Source organism: Podarcis tiliguerta (genome assembly GCF_965153285.1).
Source record: "Podarcis tiliguerta genome assembly, chromosome: 5".
In the NCBI taxonomy this organism is placed as follows: domain Eukaryota; kingdom Metazoa; phylum Chordata; class Lepidosauria; order Squamata; family Lacertidae; genus Podarcis; species Podarcis tiliguerta.
The window spans coordinates 1,992,950-2,014,413 of NC_139538.1; the positions used below are offsets into that span (position 1 = coordinate 1,992,950).

At 48.6% G+C, this 21,464-nt stretch overlaps 1 protein-coding gene across 6 annotated transcripts in view; it reads right to left on the reverse strand.

Annotated features, from left to right (window-relative positions):
- Window positions 1–4,373: 4,373 nt before the first annotated feature.
- The window catches only part of TP63 (tumor protein p63), a gene marked incomplete at its 3' end in the record, with an annotated part of 98,070 nt that continues 80,979 nt past the window's right edge, over window positions 4,374–21,464 (reverse strand). For 4 of the 6 annotated variants that reach the window (XM_083442222.1, XM_083442221.1, XM_083442220.1 and 1 more), the window contains exons 9-12: window positions 9,512–9,669; window positions 8,442–8,586; window positions 6,671–6,764; window positions 4,374–5,937 (exon numbers count right to left, since the gene is read on the reverse strand). In XM_083442222.1, the coding sequence (XP_083298348.1) occupies window positions 5,641–5,937; window positions 6,671–6,764; window positions 8,442–8,586; window positions 9,512–9,669 (694 nt within the window). Of the gene's footprint in view, window positions 5,938–6,670; window positions 6,765–8,437; window positions 8,587–9,511; window positions 9,670–21,464 lie in introns of those variants that run through there. The other 2 variants (XM_083442223.1, XM_083442224.1) reach the window with 2 other exon arrangements.

Genomic DNA, 21,464 nt, shown 5'->3' on the forward strand with positions numbered 1-21,464 from the left:
ATAATGCCATTATGCAAATCTATGGTGCAACTGAACTTGGAGTTTTGTGTGCAGTTCTGGTTGCCTCATCCCAAAAAGGATATTGCAGAGTTGGGAAAGAGTCAGAAAAGGGCAACTAAAATGAATCAGGTGGTGGAGCAACTCTCCTACGAGGAATGGTTACAACATTTGGGTTTTGGTTTTTTTAGTTTAGAGAAAAGCAGAGCAAGGGGAGACATGATAGCTAAAGTCATGCATTGAAGTCCACTTCAGTGGATAGTGGACAGAGAAAAGTTTGTCTTTCTCTTTTATAACACTAGAATTTGGGGCTATCCATTGAAGCAGAATGTCGGAAGATCCTGTTAGGATACTGTTGTTCCGTTCCACCTTAAGAATAGGCATGTGAAGTTGTTCTAAGCCACATGTCTGTATATTTCCAGCACAGCCTGCTGGGAACTTCCGTTGTGTATAGCTTTTGCTTAAGCTTTTTGCTTGGACACGAAGGAGAGTAGACATGTTTTTCCTTTGTCCTGATGCTGAATAAAATGCTTGTAAATACGCTTTACATATGCCTCTCTCTGCCCTTCCATTGCAATGAGTTCTTATCTCTGCTGGCTTGCGTACCCAGCTTCTAACGGCTTCTGAAGCTCGGGTCGCAGTTTTGATGCTGATCCAAGGACCGGAGTTCGCCCGGCTGCTGGCCGGTGGGCTGGAGCCGGCTGGGGGCTGCCAATTGCCCCCGTTCCCTTGGTCACATCCCAACAGATCCAGGACGATCAAGAGAAGGTACTTCTGGTGGCATAGAGTTGAATTTGCTTCTGCAAGAGGCAGGGATGGTCACAAACATATTCAACTGGCAAGAGGGGTTCGACAAATGCATGGAGACAAAACGTCTCAAAGACTCCCCGTCTGCCTTTGTACTTCTGCCATCAGGAATTCCAGCAGCTCTCCATCATATAGAATCCAAATGGCCAAGAATTAAGGCAAGAGCAGACTGCATACCCGCCAACATTTCTCTGATTAATATTGGGACGTCCCCTTTCATAATGATACTTTTACTATTTCTACCCCACATATCTTCCTGGGTTGCCCCCACCACTCTGGGCAGCTTCCAACATATATAAAACATAAGAAAACATAAAACATTTTTTAAAAAAACCCACTTCCCTATAAAGGATTGCCTTCAGATGGCTCAGGGTTCAGATAACTCCATACCCTCCAACATTTTCCCGATGAAAATAGGGAGATCTTAAGGAAAAGTGGGGCGATCACGGGGCGTCCCTGATCTATCCTGATCAATTGATCACCCAAAAGGCTTCCTCAAGGAAGCTCAACAACTCTGATCAATCCAGAAAAAGAAGGTCAACAACTTTGGTCAATCCAATGTGTAGATCACTGTCAGTTTTTTTATAGTGGGAGTAGATCACAATATCTTGGGAGTTGGACATGCCTGTCTTAGAGTATTATCATTCTCCAGAACTGAGCTCTGCATTGACCTTGAATAAGTGTCAGCTAAGGGATTGGCTCTTCTGGATAGAATTCAGAAGGGTCCTTAAACTAATTAGAAACACCCAATTCCCCCCTTGCTATCCACTCTTGAGATCAGAGCATTCTAGAGCCAGTTACCTGGCCAAAATCTCACCAGTTTCCTTAAGAAATGCCTTCACTGAGCTGCATTTCCAAGTGATGTCCATCACAGTTTTGGATGATCACTGCAACTAGGTTCCTGTATGCAGACAGACTTTGCATTTGGGGTCAACCTCAGGTGGAAGACATCACTCAGCTGTTGGCCTGCCCCTTATAGAGAGACCCAAGAGATCGCTTTCTGAAACCTTTGTTCACACAAGCAAGGAGGCACAATCTGGTAGAAAATGTTATGGTTGTTTTGCTTTTGTTTTTCTTGAGTGACAATAATAGCTCTGTAGCACACAGAGGGGCCCTCTATGCACTGTCTGCAAAAGAAATCAGGAAAAGGGAGTTAGATATAATCGCTATAAGTTGCCGTGGTGATTCAGAGGTTTAATCTGAAATAAAGCAAGGTTCAAGCTCGTTGGTGTCTCTGGTAACACCCCTCTCTTATGTACTGGATCTTGACTTATATTATGGATGGGTGTTCTGTATTATCTTATGAATACTACTGTTACAAGTTTGTCATGGCCTCTGGCTACAAGAAGAACAATATGAATTGTGTGGGATGTAACATAAGCAGTCAAATACAACATTTCCTGTTTGCCTAGAGTGGACATGCAGGGGGATGTTGGTCCAGCCAGTTGAACTTCCTGTTACACCTGGTCTGGAGCATCCTCCCCCTGCATGTGACCAGGTAGGTGGACGTGACCCTTGCAGACCCCACCAAAGGTCCAGTTATGCAGCCCTCTTCCTCTCTTGATGCTCTCTCTTCCATTTTGGCCACTGCTCCTGATGCTGTCTGCTGGCTCTCTGCCAGCAGCACATGGGCCCATCCTTACAAGGATGTAAGCCACACTGTATCTGTAACTACAAGCTAAAACCTGCCTTCAGGGATCCAACTGTGAACTGAATGTGAGTAAACTTCTTGTTAAACTTTTAAAAGAAGATTCAGGTAGGGAGCCGTGTTGGTCTAACACAGTTGAAATAAATAAATAAAATAAAAAATTGTCCAGTAGCACCTTAGAGACCAACTACCCAGAACAAACTTAGTTGGTCTTTAAGGTGCTACTGGACATTTTTTAAAATTGTTTTAAAAGAAGCTTCTTAGGTCTTTATTCTTTTAGGAGGGAATCAAAGGGGTCTTACCAGGAATAATAGAACTTAAGAGTTTCTAATGAATCTGCAACTAGCTTCCTGCTGTGTAAAAGGGGAAATGTACTCTGTGCTGTATGAAGAAACTCACTAGCGTGAGTTAGGAAGGATAATATTTAATCAATATATCCTTCCCTGCTACCCACAACATTCCCACAAATTGAACTGCTCCCATAGTGTGGGCTGTCTCAGTAGATCCCAGAGCATCCTTGCTCCTGGATGTCAGCGCTTCCCGTCCATTGGCAGAAAACAAGTGGCAATGAAACTATGTTGCACGAAAGCCTTGCGCTATGTTCATGAGTTATGGATGTAGCTGGCATGGCAGCTTCTTTTGTCCAGGTGCCCTTCAAATTCTCACAGGGCTGTACTCCTGCCCACAAACTGGGAAGCACCAAGTTCTGTGCTATCCCTCTGTCGGCATGTGCTTCATGGTGTCCGCAAATCTGGCCTGCCGGACGGGGGAAATATTTAGGGGGAGGGTGCAAGAGGAGGAGATGGGCAGACTGTTCCTCTTTGCAAGAAAAAATCATTGCACTGATGGGGCATTTGTCCTCACGATGCCTTGCAAATTCCCGGGTGGGAGTGCAAGAAGCGCCCCCCAGAGTCCTCGGCTGTGCAGAGGAGCCAGTCTGTTTTCCAGGGCAGCTATGTCCTTCCTCTGAACTGACTTGGGCAATGCACATGGCTTTGGTGTTGTGACCCACAATGAAAGACTCCCGCGGCCGTTTCGAATGCCAGAAACCATCAACGTTGCTTTTGTAATCTGTTTTTATTTACAATGATATTGACAACAGAGTGCTTTTCATCCAATTAATACTTGTTGCAAGTCACGGAGAACTTGTGGATGTGTACCACTCAATCTGAGCAAAGGAACTTATTTTGAAATCTAGGACTCTTGAAGTCAACCCTCGGTGTGTCTCCCCCCCCCACCTCCCCCCGAGAGAGGGGTTTTTTGCAATCACTCCCCCCTCTCTGTAACCGTGATTCATTAAGGTCAATATCACAAACACTTTGAAAGTCATTACACAGATATAAGCCTTTCCCATAAAATGGTGTGGTTTGTTTCTTTCTTTAAAAAATAAAAAAATAAAAAATGCAAACAAAATGTGGTTCTGAAAAGCCCCAAACCCCAAAGAGAAATACATTTTTTTTATCAAAAAAAACCACCCCTCAATAAATGATTGACCAAGTACATGACAAAATTATACATAAAACAAAACTGTACTTACAATGTTTACATGAAAAATGTACTTTGACTGCATTCTAGGCACGAGAGGACCATATCTGCAAGAAGTCTGAGCTTAATTGGCAGTACATTGGTGCCTCGCAAGACGAAATTAATTCGTTCTGCGAGTTTTTTCGTCTTGTGAATTTTCGTCTTGCGAAGCACGGTTTCCCATAGGAAATGCATTGACGGTTTTAAGAAAAAGGCGCAACACGTTTTCATCTTGTGAAGCAAGCCCATAGGGAAATTCGTCTTGTGAAGCATCTCAAAAAACAAAAAACTCTTTCATCTTGCGAGTTTTTCGTCTTGCGAGGCATTCGTCTTGCGAGGTACCACTGTAGTGGGTTTGTCAGTAGAAATTTGTAGCCCGAGGATGTGTTGAGGAGAGGGAAAGCAGCTCAGGGAAAGACTTGCATGGTAGAATGAGATGACAGAACAGTAAACAGGCATGAAAGCACCAGGAAGATCTGCCATTGGGCATTCATGGTCTCCAGTGTGCCTTGTCTAATACAGTCAGTAATACAGCAGGTGGCCCAGGAACTAGTTTTCCTGAAAGGCAGGTGGGGAGAAAGGAAGGAAAGAATGGAAAATACAGATCTGCTGGAATCCAGCCACAGAAGCCACCCTGAGTGCATTTATGCGGCAAGGCGCTTCATGAAACCCAGGTCAGGAGTTAAGAAAAACCCAAGATCTTCCTCAAATGACCCACTTGTTGAAATGGTAAGTGAAATCTGACACAGAGGCAACTCTTCCCGTGTTTACGTGCTTGCTTCAAGGGGAGATTTCGCAAGCCCAGATATAATGGGGGGGGGGCGGGCGGGCATATTTGGTGATCTCAAAGGGAATCTGTTAAGGAATTGGCAGTCTGGGTTCCTGGTCAAGAGTTTCTTTGCATTTGCTGCTGAAGGAAGAATCGGCGGGGGTGAAGGAACGAAGTGGACTACACCCGCCGAAAAACCATCGCTAACCCCCAAAAGCAAAATTTAAACTGAAAGGTTGCCCAGGAGGAAACCTGCTATGCAAAGCATGCGATGGCCAGACTGGTCGTGGGGGCCAATGCACATAGCACCCCGTACCTCAGTGTTGTTAAGCCGTCATAATTCAAACTTGGAAATCATCAAACTCCAACCACTAGGCAATGCTGTCACAGGTGAGTGGCCTCCCCAAAGGCATTGAATCCTTAAAACCCTCAAAACAAGCACCCAAGAAAGGGACCCACACAGAGAGGGATCCATACAAAAGTTTGCACGGGAGATTTGATCTGGTCACCCACGGGGGCACACTGTAGCTGGTCCAGTTCAGTGGAAAGGGTCAAGTGCCACAACTGGGGGAATCCGCATTTCTCCAGACACCCACCACGTCTTACAACACGCAGTCCTTGCTGAGCAGAAGCCGCAAAGGCCACCCCACCCCTCCCCAACAAACGAAAGCTATGGCTTGCGAGAAAATACAAAATAGCTGCGCTTCCGGCAAAGCGTGGAGGCTGCAAGCTCGGAAGGACAGGTGCAGCTGGCGCTGAAGAGCACACGACATTTCCCCCTCCCCGTCCTCTCCAAGCCCCCCGCACCATCTCAGAGTAGCAGGGAGAGGCCGGAGCAGCCCAGAGGTCCATCGGTGTGGGGCAGGGGGCGGAGGGAGAGCCACAGGCCGGCTCCTCACTCCCCTTCCTCCTTGATGCGCTGCTGCTTGTTGCGGCGGGCATCCAGGTCGAAGTTGAAGTCGCTCCACTCGTCGCGGGGAGGGAAGGAGATGGTCTGGCGGAGGGTGAAGCGCACGGCGTCGATGACACGCTCCCCGCGGGTCTCGCTGGGGCCCACGCTGACCGCGGAGGCGGCCCCAGGGGTACGCAGGAGGTGGGGGGCAGAGGAGAAGTCGTGGATCTGCCGGTGGTCCATGATGCCTTTCCAAATGGCATGGCGGAATTGCTCTGGGATTTTGAGGCTCACCAAATCCTGGAAGGCGAGGAGAGGAGAGAGAGAATCAGCCACTCCTGCCAAAAGAAGCTACACAGGTTTCTACAGTCTTTTAACGGGGGATGAGTGGGGCTTTTGGTGACTATCTCAAGGGCTCTTCAGGTCTTGCTTGGCGGCGCTTAGCTTCAGAAGCGAAGATTCAGTAAGGAAATGGAGAGACCCTCAGCCCAACAGGCCAAACCCCAAGCAAGCAACACCAAAATCCAGCAAAGCAAGAAGGCTTCAGGCGGGAGGGAGGAGGTGAAGAAGGAACCCCAGAGGATGTCAGGACAACCATGTCTGTTTCAGACCTGTGGCTTGCAAACAGTGCAAGGCTCTTCCAGCTGGGCCTGCCCACCTCCCCTTCATGCAAGAACCCCCCGTTTTTACCACTACACCACTGTTCTGGACCCATTTATGTGGTCTGGAACAGCGAGAGGCCTAAAAGAAGAGGGGGAGGGTGGTTGAAAGGGAGAAAGTTCAGCAGGAAAAGAGTTGGCAGGGGAAAGGGTTGGGCCCTCCGTTCTCTGACGCCCCTTCGCCAACTGCAGCTCCCCTCTCTCCCGAGGGCACTATTGCAACGGCGAAGGGGCTGCCAAAGTCGGGTCACAGGCTGGCGAGCTGCAGTGTAACATGTAGCTTGCCCCTAAATCCCCTCCAGCGCAGAGTGCCGAGTTCAAGAGAAAGGCCCCTTTCCCCCACCATGCAGCGAAAGGGCGCGGCAGTTACTTACATCCATGGAGTAGTGTTCAATCTGATAGATGGTGGTCAGCCCTTGCGCCGTGAAATAATCCACGCAGGAGGAACAGCCCAGCCTTGCTAAGAAACTGCAGGAGGAGGAGGAGGAGGAAAGAGGAAAGGAGGAAAGAGGAAGAGAGAGAGAGAAAGAGAGAGGTTGAGATAAGAAGGTCACCCACACCAGGCGCTCTGCTACGCAAAAGCCTTGATTTGTGGGAGCAAGAAGGAACCCCCGTCGCCACCCACCCCAAATTCGTCACCGGGAGGAAGAAGGTGATATCCCCTGAGTGGGACACAGAAGTCAGCTATCCCGAGCCTCGTGGAAGGAAGAGGCAACAGCTCCCTCTCCATGCAGCACCTAGTTAATCTGTGGAACTTGCTGCCGCAGGAGGCAGTGAAGGCTACCAACCTGGAGGGCTTTAAAAGATGATTGGACAAATTCGTACAGAGGGCTATTGATGGCCATGCTCTGCCTCCACTGCTGGAAGCAACCATGTGAGAAGAGGATTCTGGGCAAGATGGGTCACTGGCCTGATCCAGCGGACTCTTCCTATGTTATGCTTCTGATGCTGGAAACCACAGGAGCAGAGAGGGGTCCTGTGCTCAAATCCTGCATGCTGGTTTCCCACAGCAAATGTGGCTGGCAACTGTAAGACCTGGATGCTGAACTAGATGGGTCACTGGCCTGATCTTCTGACGTTCTTAGGCTATGCCATGGGGAGAGGGGCATCACATACTATGGCATCAACTTTGGCCCCCTCGGCCAACAGGGCACCTTGGAAGGGACCTGGAAGTGAAGAGGCAGCTAGTGCAGGTGCTGCTTGAGTGCTTAGTGTGGTCCTCCTGATGTTCACCAGGAGCTAAGCAGCAGCATCCTGCGGTAGATGCAGCTTCTGGTCCATCTTCAAAGGCAGCCGTGCATTTAGAGAGTCACAGCAGCCAGCCCTGGAGATAAAAATAGTAGGGTTCAATGCTGTGATGTATCTTGGACCCTCCTTCGTGGGAGGTTGTAAAGCCATGGTTGGGTGGCCATCTGCCAGGGATTCCTACATTGCCCTTGGGGTCCCTTCCAACTCTACAATTCTATGATTCTGTGACCTCTGAAGGTGGTGGACTCCCCTTCCTTGGATGTTTTTAAGCAGAGGTGGGACGGTTATCTGTCAGGGATTCTTTAGCTGTGATTCCTTTGTTGCAGGAAGGTGGAGGAGATGCCCTTGGCCTCCCTTCTATGATTCTATGATCTCCCTTCATGGGAGGTTTTTAGGTAGAGGTTGGTCCTCTTCCAGGGATTCTTCAGGTGTAATTTCTGCATTGACAGGGCATTGGACGAGATGACCTTTGGAGTCCCCTCTAATTCTACAACTCTAATTCTTTTCTCCTGAAACCAGGGCAACAAATGCAGTTGATGTGAGTTACCCATGGCTACTATGCCAGGGTTCTCCAGAGGTGTGCCAAAGCAGGCCAGATGGAGAGATTGCCACCCTATTTGATTCCATCACATGCAACAACGGGATTCTTCACCGGAATCCCCTCTGCCTCATCTCCTTCTTGTGTGCGTGGTAGGAAAAGGTTCTGGGGGCAACGGCAAGGGGAGGCAAAGGCAGTGCGGCAAGTCAGCTGAAGTAGCTCGGCAGGTCTAACATGACCTGCAAACTGCTTCTTGAACAGAGCAGCCCCAGACGAAGGAGCCCACAGAACAGAGAAGCATGCTGCTGTCACCTGTGATCTGAGGGGGTGGAAAGCCTGCACAGCCACAGCTTACTCACCTGACAATGCTGCAGTCTGTTGGGTAGGGTGGTGGCGGGGTGCAGTGGGATGTCGATGGCATGGAGAGGGTGGGGGGCAACGTCTGGGTCGGGCTGAGCCCGTTCATGTCGCCGGCCATTGCCATGTGGGCTCCCATCATTGGAACTGGAACAAGGAAAGAGAGACCAGAGTTACAAAAACTGAGGCACAAAGAGCTGGAACCTGCCCTCCACACCCCTGAGCTAGACTTTCTCCTTTCTTATACAGCCCGATCTCACCTTGCTCTCATTTAAATGACTAAGGTGGTTTCAACCATATGCGGTTGAGGTCTGGCTGGTTGAAAGTGCGCAAGTTAAATCTGAGGAGGACAGAGAACTTAAAAGCTCCTGGCGTGAGCACTGGCATGAGAATAGCTTTTAAACTCTCCATCTCGCTTGGTGGGAGGCCAAGGCCTGCTTGGTGCACCAGCTCTGGGATGCTCTCGTGAGATTTTGTGGGGCCGTCTGAGACCCCACACGAGCCACCAGAGTCTATGTGCTGAGTGGGCCTTGTCCCCAAGCAAGGCAGAGGGGTTAAAAGCTCTTTATGCGCCAGCTCCACTTTCGGAGAATTGGATTGCAAAATTCAAGTACGCGCAGGTTTTGCAGGAGGGCTGTTTCGGTTTTTCTATCACTTCGGAAGCCACAAATTAGGTAGGTTCGCCTTCAAATGAGAAGCGACTTGAATTCTCCCCTGCCCAGCTAGCCACTCCATCTCAGAATCTTCCAGGCGCCCTGCATTTTGTGAAACAACCCTTCCCAAATTTCAGGTGGGGAGGCCTGGTCTGTCAACTCACGAGCTCCTCTTCCGGTGGTTCCGAAATTGATTAATTAAATTAAGCAGTTCTAACTGGTTGTTGTTGTTTTTTGAAGATATTCCAGATAAGGATTTCTGCAGGGTAGGATTTCTGCAGGGTCTGGAAATGAGTTGTTTGAACCAAGGAAGAAGAGGCTCGAAAGAGTTTGGGAGGTTCTGCTCTGGCCACTATTCTGCCACCCCACTCTTCCTTAACTCCAGCTCCAGGAGGGTCACGGGGGGAGAAGCCTCTTACTGTTGGCTCCCATGCTGTCGGGCATCGAGGTGGGGGTCAGAGCGTTTCGCTGCTGTGGGTTGATGAGCTGGCTGACAGAGGGCAGCTTGTTCATGCTGTTCATCTTGCCGAGCGGAGGAGAGGTGGACCCATAGGAAGACTGGGACTGGATGGAGTTCCTGAGAGAGGGTTGGAAAACAAGGGCGGAGAAGTCAGGCCCATGCAGAGAGGGAAAGGGCCAACCTTACACCCTTAGCGCTTTTAATTAAATTTACTAGTTGCCATTTTTTTGGCCACAGCGTCTCAGAGCGACAATATTCCAAGCAGAAAACAAGCACGTGCATCCATTAAAACGTAAGAAGAACATCGGAACGGAAGAGGAAGAGTGCAGGATCAGACCAGTGGTCCTTCTAGTCCAGCCTCCTGTTCTTACAGTAATTCCCAAACGGATTCCCATCATTTGAAACCCACAAGCAGGACTGCAGCACAAGAGCCCTCCTGGCATACCCAGCAGCTGGTGTTCAGAAGCATTTACTGTCAATTTGCATTTCTTAGTGCAGAAAGTATTGATCTATTTCCTGTTCTAATTAATTCATGAGGGTTCTGGAAGCTTCTCTGCATAAAAGAAAGAAGCAGAAGGTTCATGATGTTTGGGTTATTGCTTCAGAGAAGATGAGTGCAGCTGGCTTAAGCTGGTCCTGTTATCTCTTCTGTCAAGGTCATGCTGACTATAATAGTGAGGCCAGAAAGAGTTTGGGTCTCTCTTCCTTCTGATGTGGTGTTCTGCACATAGTGTTAAAGTTTCGTCTTATTATAAGTTATTGTAAGTTTAAGTTAAGTTTGCTGCATCTGGATTTCTTATGGACAGGGCCAATCCTGAATGTTTCGGATTTGTGACCATTATGCTCATTTGCCTTCAGTAGCAGTAAAGCTCTGCTGGATGAAATACAATGGCTTCTGGTCTATTTTGGGGGGAATCCTGCAACGTGTTTTTTACTCTGCTAACTATATGCTGGAATAATAAATAATAATAATAATAATAATAATAAATTTATTTTTATCCCACCCTCCCCAGCCGAAGCTGGGCTCAGAGCAGCTAACAACAGTAAAATCATACAGCATTCTAAAAACAATTCATTATAAAATCAGTTCAAATCAAATTGATGGCAACCATTGGGTTGGAGTTCTGTGAAAGATTACCAAAGGAGGGGGTCAGGCTGTGCCCTGGCCAAAGACCTGGTGGAACAGCTCCGTCTTGCAGGCCCTGCAGAAAGATGTCAAGTCCCGCAGGGCCCTAGTCTCTTGTGACAGAGCGTTCCACCAGATCGGAGCCACGGCCGAAAAAGCCCTGGCTCTGGCCAGCCTAACCTCCCTGTGGCCTGGGACCTCCAAGATATTTTTGTTTGAAGACCGTAAGGTCCTCCGTGGGACATACCAGGAGAGGCGGTCCTGTAGGTACGAGGGTCCTAGGCCGTATAGGGCTTTAAAGGTTAAAACCAGCACCATAAACCGGATCCTGTACTCCACCGGGAGCCAGTGCAGCTGGTATAGCACCGGGTGAATGTGATCTCGCAGCGAGGACTCCGTAAGGAGTCTCGCCGCGGCATTCTGCACCCGCTGGAGTTTCTGGATCAGCTTCAAGGGCAGCCCCATGTAGAGCGAGTTACAATAATCCAGTCTGGAGGTGACCGTCGCGTGGGTCACAGTGGCTAGGTCAGGGCGAGAGAGATAAGGGGCTAACTGCTTAGCTTGGCGGAGATGAAAAAATGCCACCTTTGTTATAGCTGTAATCTGCGCCTCCATGGAAAGGGAGGTGTCGAAGATTACACCCAAACTCTTAACGGACGGTGCTGGCACTAATTGCGCCCCCGCAAGAGATGGAAGTTGCCCCCCCCCCAATCCCATATCGTCCTGATCCAGTCAAAGGAACTGGATCAATATTGAGTAGAACTTCAGTGACATTTACTGCCCCTGATTGTGGAGGTAGAGCATAGCCGTTGCGGCTAGTAGCCATCAATAGCTCTCTCCTCCTCCATGAATTTTACTGATCCTCTTTTGCAGCCACCCAAGTTGGTGACCATCACTGCCTCCTTTGTTTTATCTGTCCAGACTCTTCCAACATCCAGCTTCATTTGATGTCCCCTGAATTGCACAGCAGAGGACAGGCCTCCTGCTCAGCCCATTTTCCTACTTGGTGGGAGGGCAGCTATGTTCCCTCATGACCCGAAGGCATTGTTGCTCTAGCCTCAGAGAGTGAATGAAAGGTGATTTGCTTGTTTTGGGCTCAGAAGGGCACCCTGCATTCTCCTGCCACCCCCCCCATGTGTGCATGCACACAGACAGACACACCAGCTGCACATCTGGCTGTAGATGCACAGAGACCCACAGAAAGGCTGAAGGCAAGACAGAGTCCTAGCTATGAAACGACCACAGAGGACTGTTTGAATGAGCAAGAACTTTGCTAATGGTAAAGGAACCCCTGACAATTAAGTCCAGTTGCGAACGACTCTGGGGTTGCAATGCTCATCTCGTTTTACAGGCTGAGGGAGCCGGCGCTTGTCCGCTTCCACAGACAGTTTTTCCGGGTCATGTGGCCAGCATGACTAAGCCACTTCTGGCAAAACCAGAGCAGCGCACGGAAATGCCATTTACCTTCCTGCCGGTGCGGTACCTATTTATCCACTTGCACTTTGAGGTGCTTTTGAATTGCTAGGTGGGCAGGAGCAGGGACCGAGCAGCGGGAGCTCACCCCATCACTGTGGGGATTCAAACCGCCGACCTTCTGATTGGGAAGCCCAAGCGGCACAGTGGTTTAACCCACAGCACCACCCGCGTCCTTAAGAGCTCTGCTACCTGAGACCATTCAATTGGAGATGTCAGGAAGTGACTATGGTAACTTCTGAAAGCAAACCATGTCTTTGAAGAAGCACAGCGCCACAAATCCTTCTCAGCTGTTCAACATGGCAACTGGGGTTGGGATCTTTAGGACAAGTGAAAGAAAGGACTTCTTCGCACAGGGAAGAGTCAAACTGTGGAACTCACTCTCCTGCATGGGGCAGTGATGGCCACCAACCGAGATGACTTTGACAGAGCATTAGGCAAATTTGTGGAGGCTATGGATTTCTACTAGCCAGCCTGGCTTGGCTCTGCTTCACCAGTCTGAGGCAGCAACGCTTCTGAACCCCAGTTGCTGGAAACTGCAGGAAGGGAGAAGACTTGTGTTCGAATCTTGCTTGCTTGCGGGTTTCCCTTTGGGGCATCTGCTTGGCCATGGTGAGAACATGATGCTGGACTAGACGGGCCACTGGCCTCATCCAGCAGGCTCTTCTCATGCTCTTAACGCTGTATTCACAGAGACTATGAAGGTGCTTTCCTCTGTGTATTCGCTTAAGAAGAACAGCGGAATCCAACATTCACAGCAGAGAGGAGCAGTCAGATTGCTCACAAGATTACATTCCTTGCTCCACCCCCACCCTGGAATCTACAGAAGGGCTTCCCAGAATCCTGCCCTCTAAGATCATTCAGAAGGCTGGACGGCAGAACGGTCATCTGTCATATTTTGCCCCATGCTCCTTTCTGCCATGGGGGTCCTCCATCTCCCCTAAGGGTGTGCGGAAGAAACTTGAAACCTGTGAGCTATATAATAATAATTATTTGTTATTTATACCATGCCCATCTGGCTGGGTTTCCCCAGCCACTCTGGGCAGCTTCCAACAGAATATTAAAATACAATAGTGCACCAAACATTAAAAGCTTCCCTAAACAGGGCTGCCTTCAGATGTCTTCTAAAAGTCTGGTAGTTGTTTTTCTCTTTGACATCTCATGGGAGGGTGTTCCACAGGGCAGGTGCCACTACCGAGAAGGCCCTCTGCCTGGTTCCCTGTAACTTGGCTTCTCGCAGGGAGGGAACCGCCAGAAGGCCCTCGGCGCTGGACCTCAGTGTCCAGGTAGAACGATGGGGGTGGAGACGCTCCTTCAGGTATACAGGACCGAGGCCGTTTAGGGCTTTAAAGGTCAGCTCCAACACTTTGAATTGTGCTCAGAAACGTACTGGGAGCCAGTGTAGCTGACACGGCTCCCCCTTTCCCAAGTTCCCAGATGTTTGCCTCAGGGTATGGGAAGGAGGCAGAGACAGTAGGCCCTCCCCAGCTCTCACTGGAGAACATCTTCCCTAACAGGAACTGGGACTAGAGAAGGAACCCAGAGTCATTAGCAGGAAACTGATTCTGCCTGTCTCCAAACCAGTGGAGTGAGAGAGGCCTTTGATACCCTCCCTGGAATACTCCTTGGAAATGATGGACGCAGTAACCATTTCCCACCAGAGATTAAGGGTTTGGCAGTCCCTTTCCAAGAGAAGTTCCACTGGGGTCTAGGGTGCACCCATCACCGCCTCCCACTATTAGTCCAGGTAAGTTCCTGGGTCCTTAAGTCAAGGTGCACACTGAATGCATGCAAAACCCTTGCTTGAGTCTGTTTGCAAAGGCTTGACCCCCTTCTGGGGTGAAGAGCGAAGCTGTGTGTGTGTGTTTGTGACTAGTGAGCAGGGCTGGGCAGATCTGTCCATTCCTGGTTTTCTCTCTTTTTGGCAATCTTAAATTCAGCTTCACATCACTTTGTGCATTATTGTTATTTTAAACGCTGTCATGAAAATTCGCCAGCCTTTTAACGCCCTTCAAAATTCAGAGAAATGTACGTTTCAAAGGATAACTGTGCTTCGGTTTGCATATTGTTTCAGAAAATGCAAGCTAGGTAAGATCCCCTGTAAATGGAAATTGAATTGCACCTCCCCAATCCCTATTAGCATCCCCCCCCCAACTAAGTCCTTCTCCAGCTTCACGCTACCCATAATGAGAGGGGAAACGAACCGATATGGAATTGTTTGCACAGACCTGGTCTAAAACTTGGCAAGACACAAAAGGTGCTTTTGGGAGCTGGTAAAGTCAAGCGAGGAAGTGTTTGAAGGAGAGGAGAGGGAGTGATGAGAGCAGGAAGGACATTCATTTCTTGTGAGAGGAGAAGGAAAAGAAAAAAAGAGAGACAAAGGGACAGGAGGCCACTCCAGTTAAAATCAAGATGCAAAAGTTTATTGAAAACCAGCACCACAAATTAAGAAGAGTAAGATGATAAGAGTGAAAGGAATATTGCTCAGTGTGAAACCTGTTTCATGGCTGACCAGAGGATGTGTGTGGTTTCCCAGTGAATGGGGTTCATCTCATAGAACTGTAGTTGGGAGGGACCCCCTGGGGTCATCCAGTCCAACCCCCCGCAATGCAGGAATCGTGGCTAAAGCATCCAGGACAGATGACCACCCAACCTTTGCTTTCAAACCTCCAAGGAAGGAGAGTCCACCACCTCCCGAGGGAGCCTGTTCCGCTGTCAAACAGCTCTTACCAAGAGAAAGTTCTTCCCAGAGTTCCCTTCCCAAAACATCATTTGGAACGCAGAGCCCAAGCCACATCAAATGATGCTTAATGAATCCCAAGGAAGATTACGCCTTGGAATCGCTTTGAACCCCGAGCCAACTCATTGCACTTTTCCATTCCTAGAACCTAATGAGGTCAATTAACCAACTGCACATGTCTTGCCTCTTGGAACTGCTGGCTGGAAGATGCAGGAGGGTCTGGGGGGTGGGCTGGGGGGGTGCCTGGGAGGTGGCTCCAGGATGAGGCGGGCATGCCAGGGGCATGAGGAGTGGTGGGCAGGAAGAGCACTCAGAAGGAGGCTCTCCTCCTCTCCACAGAAGTGGCTGACTTAGCACGCACAGAGCCATTTCTTGTAAACAGAGGCAGAAGCCAAGTGACCTACTTCTACTTTCTGGGTTCTATGCCAGGCTGTGCCCATGTGGCACTTTCCCACACTCTGTTGTCACAAGATTTAGGTGCAAACCAGAAGGGCAGGAAGCAGGAACCAGAAAAAGGAGGAGGCCCCAAGATCTTCTGCAGCTTGCTCATCCAACCCCACCCAACCCTTCTCACTAGGACGTGCCACCTGGCCCCCTTCCGCTTCAGTTTTACGAGAGTTTCCTGCTCTTCCTCACAAAGCAGACATGGAGCTCCTTTGGGTTTGCTAGTCATGTCCCTAGCTGCTTAGCTTCAGCTGTGCTACCTGACTGCGCTCCCAATGCACCAATAGGGTCAGTATGGTGACCACCACAATCCCTGCAAGGCTGGTCGAGGTCGACCGCATTGAATCAGCATAACTGACACACACACACACACCTGGAAGAAACCACAACACACTGAGGTTTGGACTGATCGATTATGGAGAAAACATGAGGTGTCGCTTGTGTGTTTCTACAAAAATCTAATGTATGCATTAAGCACATAGGCAATTGCGCCCACCAGCATGGCTCATGTACTTCGCTGGCTATTTAAGCAGATGGTCTGAATCGCAGGTGAACCTATAGCTGGCCTTTGCCAACCTGGTGCCCACCAGATGTTTTGGACTATTCTGGCTGGGGCTGATGGAACATCTGGAACTCAAGTTCATGTTATGTATTTGTGTAACTGTGCAAAACTCAGAAATGACTCCCTTTATTATTATTATTATTGATTGCAGTAAGCCAAAATCGCAAGTCAACATCCAATTTGCACCAGGAGATATTCATGGGGTAAATTTCTGTTCTTTCCTCTGAGATCTAGTGGAGAAAATAACCACAATTTCTATTATGGGGGGTCTGGTCCCTGAAGAGAATGGGTAGTATCTTAAGACTATTGGTTTCAGCAGGTCTACTCTGCGAATTAGTTGGATATCAACCAGTGAGTACTGATAGCCAGTCTCAATACTCAGTAACGTTTGCATCTCTGCCTGGACGCTGACAAAATTCTCACCGTCCAGATTTCGGGATCCTAAAATACCTGAACTTGTTTGTTTCATGAGCGGCACCAATCTGCTAAGGGTTCACTCCTCTGTTTTGGTTTGTTTTAACTCCAGACAGTTCAAATGGGCATTGATTAAATCACAGAGAGAGGGGAAAAAAGAATCTCAGTGAGGCTGCATAGCCTTTTTAAAAAATATGGAAGAACAAGAGATCCCAAAGCGATATCTCAATACCCAAATGCCCCTTCCCTCCACAAAAGGATAAATGAAATGCATGTGCCCCTCTTGATTTCTGGGCTAGCCAACCACCACCAGCATCATAAACCTGCTGAATTTGCTGGACTGTGAATAACTGCAGGTAAGGCCGTGTTGAATCATTTGCTACAAACTTGAGGCAATTCCTTGCAGGGAAGACAAAATGGGAACAAAACAGGAACTTTGGAGCTGAGCGCCTGATTTACAGCAGCAAAATCCAAGCAATTTCCCCACTCACTTAAGAGGTTCCTGTGTGATCTCTTTTGCAAACAAAGGTAGAAATGTTGTGAGTGGCAGCGTACAAATGCAACACTAACTCAGTAGGAAATAAACAGTTTCATCTGATCCACAATGTGCTCGTGTCGTCCGTCTGCCCAGCAGGGACAGGGCATCTCAAATCTATACACATTACTAGTCTCTGACCAGCATCAAAAGCACTTTACAGATTTACAATCAAAAGTTCTCAAGGCCGTAAGTTGCGCTTCTGTCTTAGCAAGTAAACACACATCTTTAAGATATGCTTGTAGACTGAGACCTGCTCAAAAGAAATCATTCGAAGGCCGAGGGGTGAAAACAGAAGCACCACATTTTACAATGTAGGAAGACGACAAGGTGGTTCCAGACCTGGAAACGGCTAAGTCCACAGCTAGGGTAGCTGCTGTTCCTGCAAAAGCTTGATCCCTTTGCAGCGGTTTGCTGCCTGCTCAGTTTCAATCAAGCCATTTTGCTCAGTTAAAGCTCCCGGCCCCCCTTTTCCTCCCATTCCCCCCTTGCAACAAGGGAGCTGGACAAAACCTCTGCACACACACAAAAACAGCCTCCCCGCTTTGGTCTATGAGTAGACGGAAGAAGGGTTTGAGGGGCTGGAATGTCTGAGAATGGCGTCACTTCTTTTGGGGGGCTCCCTCCTCGTTTCCGAAAGCTCGCTCCTGAAGCACGCTGAGAGGAGGCTGTGGGGAAGGAACCAGAGAGAGGAGAGGAGATAAAAGAACCGTCACCAAGTCTGAGCAGCCGCAAAGAGAAATACCTTCATGATCAGAACCCGGACGAATAGGAGGAGGGAAGAAAAGACGGTGGCAAAACATGGGGTCAGAGAGAAAGAGCAGATCTTAGGAGCACAGGAATCTGTCTTATTCCAAATCAGATCACTGGTCCATCCAGGTCAGTATTGGTTACTCTGACCAGTGCCAGATTTACGTATAAGCTAAACAAACTTTAGCTTAGGGCCCCACTCTCTTGCCCCCCCCCAAAAAAAAATAAAAGGAAAAAACCCCGCTGGATGTACATTTCCAAAATATAAGATAAAAAACTAATAAAATAAAACCTACATGCAGCAACAGTGTTTTTGTGTTGTGTAGCCTCCTATGATGCAAGTCATGGGCCCCACCTGCTAGCCTGCTCCCTCAAATATCCCTGCTTTGCTCCTTTCTATATATAGGGTGCCTACATTCTGCATGGACTGGTTGCATGGCAACATGTGCAAATGGCTTGCGATACCTATGAGGTCCATAAATCACTATCTAGAATATATTCAACACAAAAAACCAGCGACAATTTGTTGTTGACAAAGGACAGCTGGACATAGAAAGGGCCCCATTACCTTCAGTAGCTTAGGGCCTCATCAAACCGATATCTGGCCCTGACTCTGACTGGGAGCACCTCTCTGGGATTTCAGATGGACGGGGGTGGAGGTGGGGGAGGACAATTCCCAGGCCCACCCGGAGGGGCCATTAGAGATTGACCTGGGACATTCTGCATGCAGTGCAGAAGCTCTATCGCTCCAGTCTGAAACCACAGGGGGATGTTTCTGAAAGGATTCCTGCAGAGAAAAGGCCCGGCTGCTGTGAGAACCAGAAACCCCTTTTGTTCTGTGGCTATCATTAATTTAATTCCTGTGCACATACAACCCGCATGTGAAGCATGGATCAAGTATCGGATAAATCAAAACAGAACATTCTGAGACTTGGGGTGGGGAAATTCTAGAATAGAGGGGTTATCCCAGCTGTGGGAGATGCTGGCAGAAATCTGGTTTGTAAGTCCACCTCAATACAGCAAATCTATTTGCTTCAATTATGTCCAAAGTCACTACTGAGCAGGTCTGGCACAGCTTGGGAGTATTTATTTGGTGATGCCTCTTGCGCCCTGCAATATTTAACAAAGGATGCACAGTTCCTTGTTGATGGTGCTATTTTCCAAGGGGGGGGGGTGGCTTTAAGACTTAAAGATTCTCGTAAAGACAGTGTCTACCAAGACACTGGTCCAGCCCAGTTTTGCTGCTTGTCTGGGACTTGCAAAATGGTGGGTGGGGTCACAGTGGGGTCAAAGCAGCCTGCAATGCCAAACTAAATGGTTTGGGGTGGCAGCAGGTTCTGAATGGCGAAAGCCCAGTGGGGCATTCTGGCCTATTCTGGCAGTTCAGAAGGCTTTGAAAGCAGCTCAGTGGCACAAGCAGAGTGCAGACCTGGGACTCTTGCAGACATCTGGGTTTGCAATGTAAGCCTGCAAGGCCTGTGCAGTTGCTTCAAGGCTCCTTCTTTCTATTGCACCAGCTGAAACCATCCCTAATGGACTGAACGTGAGCAAAGTGGGGAGCGGGGAGAATTGGCTGCATATTAAAGGAAGCCCAGTGTTGTTGGTGGGCTGTTTTAAAAGGAGGTATAAGTCTCCCCTCGCTGAGCACCTGCAGGGCAATGGCAGAACTCCAGAGAGAATCCTTTGCAACTTCATTCAGCTGGCTTCAAACAGCAGCGTCTGAAAAAGCTTTCAAGGTTTGATGGGAAGCCACCGATTGGGGTGGAAGTAGCACACAAGTCCAGCCTCCTTGCCCTCCCGTGAGCATTTTTGTTGCAGGAGCTGCAATCCAGTGCATTCAGATGAGGGAAATAGTCCGGTTCAAAGAGTCACCAAGATCATGAAGGTATTTGACGCAAAGAGGAGTCAGAAAACCATGCACAGAAGGAAAAGCAGGCAAAAGAAAAAGCAGGCAAAATCCAAGACACAGGTGCAACACTCACTTCCCAAAATTTTGAAACCTGACAAGCAGCGTTCGAAACTCCCATTGTTATAGGCGCATTTTGAGACAGGGAATTTAATTAGGGCAAGCAGTTTCTTTGGGCACAGTACGGTGCCTAAGATTTGAGGATAAAACTGCAGAGTGGAAGGAAAGGAGGACCTTTTTCTGCCTCCCCACTTCCGGCTACTCTCTGAAGACTGGAGAAGAGACCCTCTTAAGAATATTAGGGGGGTGGGCAGGGGAAGGACTAGAGCATGTGAAAAATGAACATAATATTTTAGCTGCAGTTCATTCATTTTCAGCTTTGTATTCTTGTTATAAAAAAAACATGCCTAGACATTCCGTTGTTGTGCCTAGGCTTAATGTACCTTTAAGCTCCTAGCTTTCATATCTTGGTTTCTAACCCTGCTGATAAGCAGTGGCATTTGCACAGAGCAGGCAGCCACACTGACCTCCTGAGGCAACTTCCCCTGGGCAGGACTAAGGGCTCGGCCACACTCCCATTTGTCCCATTCCTAGGAAGCATGGGCGGTTTTGCCTTTGCCCCAGAAAACCCACTCTCTAGTGCTAAATTGGAACAGACATCCACAGAAAACCCAATTGCTGTTTGTTCCGATTCAGCACCGGAGATTAGGTTTCCCTGGAGGGAAGCAGTGGGGCAGCTGGAAGTGCGGATAAGCCATAACATTTCCTATGCAATGTGAGTTGCAAAAATGAATACATATAACTCCCTTAATGGGGATTGCAAGGAGGGAGAGCGTCTCTTGTGCTGCTGTCCTGCTTGCAGGCTTCCCACAGGCAACAGGATGCTGGACTAGATGGGCCATTGGCCTGATCCAGCTGGCTCTTCCTATGTCCTGATAAGAGACCTTGGAAGAACCTTGAAGGCTTTTACATCCAGAAAACGCTAGTTGTTTGTTTGTTGTTGTTGTTTTAGAAAAGGGAAATTAGGGGAAAATACTTGGAAAGAACTTCAGGAAAGTATAAATACTGAGTGCACAGGTGTGTGTTTGTGTTCACACACAGCTGTCCATTGCATTCATCCCAGCTTTCTACAAGAGTCTTGGTCTCTGTGTTAGAGTTTCAAAGAGAGAGGATTCACAGCTTCACATTTCTGAAATCCCTGCAGAAGCCTGGCGGTGCCATCACTGGAGCCCCGAATATAGCAGGGACTTGCAAGCAAAGAAGCAACACACATTATCATCTGTAGAAGAGAACCCAGTGAGACCACTGAATCCAGAGCCTAGAATTACCTAACTGCACGACTTGTCTAGTTTTGCTACATGCCTACTGCAATTGGATGCCTGCAAGGAGATTTGGGGGGAAAGGGGGAGGTTTGTTAACTAAGTGGATGGGTTGCTGGTGGTTGGTTGGTTGGTTTGCTTTTAAAGCAAACAGCCTTAAAAATGCTAGCGTTGCCTACCCGAAGAGCCAAAAACAGTAATTATCACAAAGCAATTTTGTCAGCAGCAGCAAGTGGAAAAGGTTCATTTATTTCAACGCAGCTCTGCTTACGAGGAGACTTCTCCCTCCCCTGTTGGAAAGCCCCTGTGCTTCAAGGGGAGTCTTCCAAACCACCTGAAAACAGGCATACGGAGGCCCTGAACAAACTTGCAGAAGTCTTGTTCAGAAGGTACCAAGAGAGGGCTGGCTTCTGGAAATTATCTCCTGGGACTGAGAAAGATAAAACTCCCCGGGTGGTTCACAGTTTCCCAAATACAAATATCCCCTTAACGAATTCCAGCAGAAACAAATGTGAGTGCCTGGAGGCGGTTGGAGGATGGATGGTGGCTAACAGATTGAGGTTGAATCCTGACAAGACAGAAGTGCTATTCTTGAGGGACAGGGGGTGAGCAGGTGTGGGGGACTCCCTGGTCCTGAATGGGG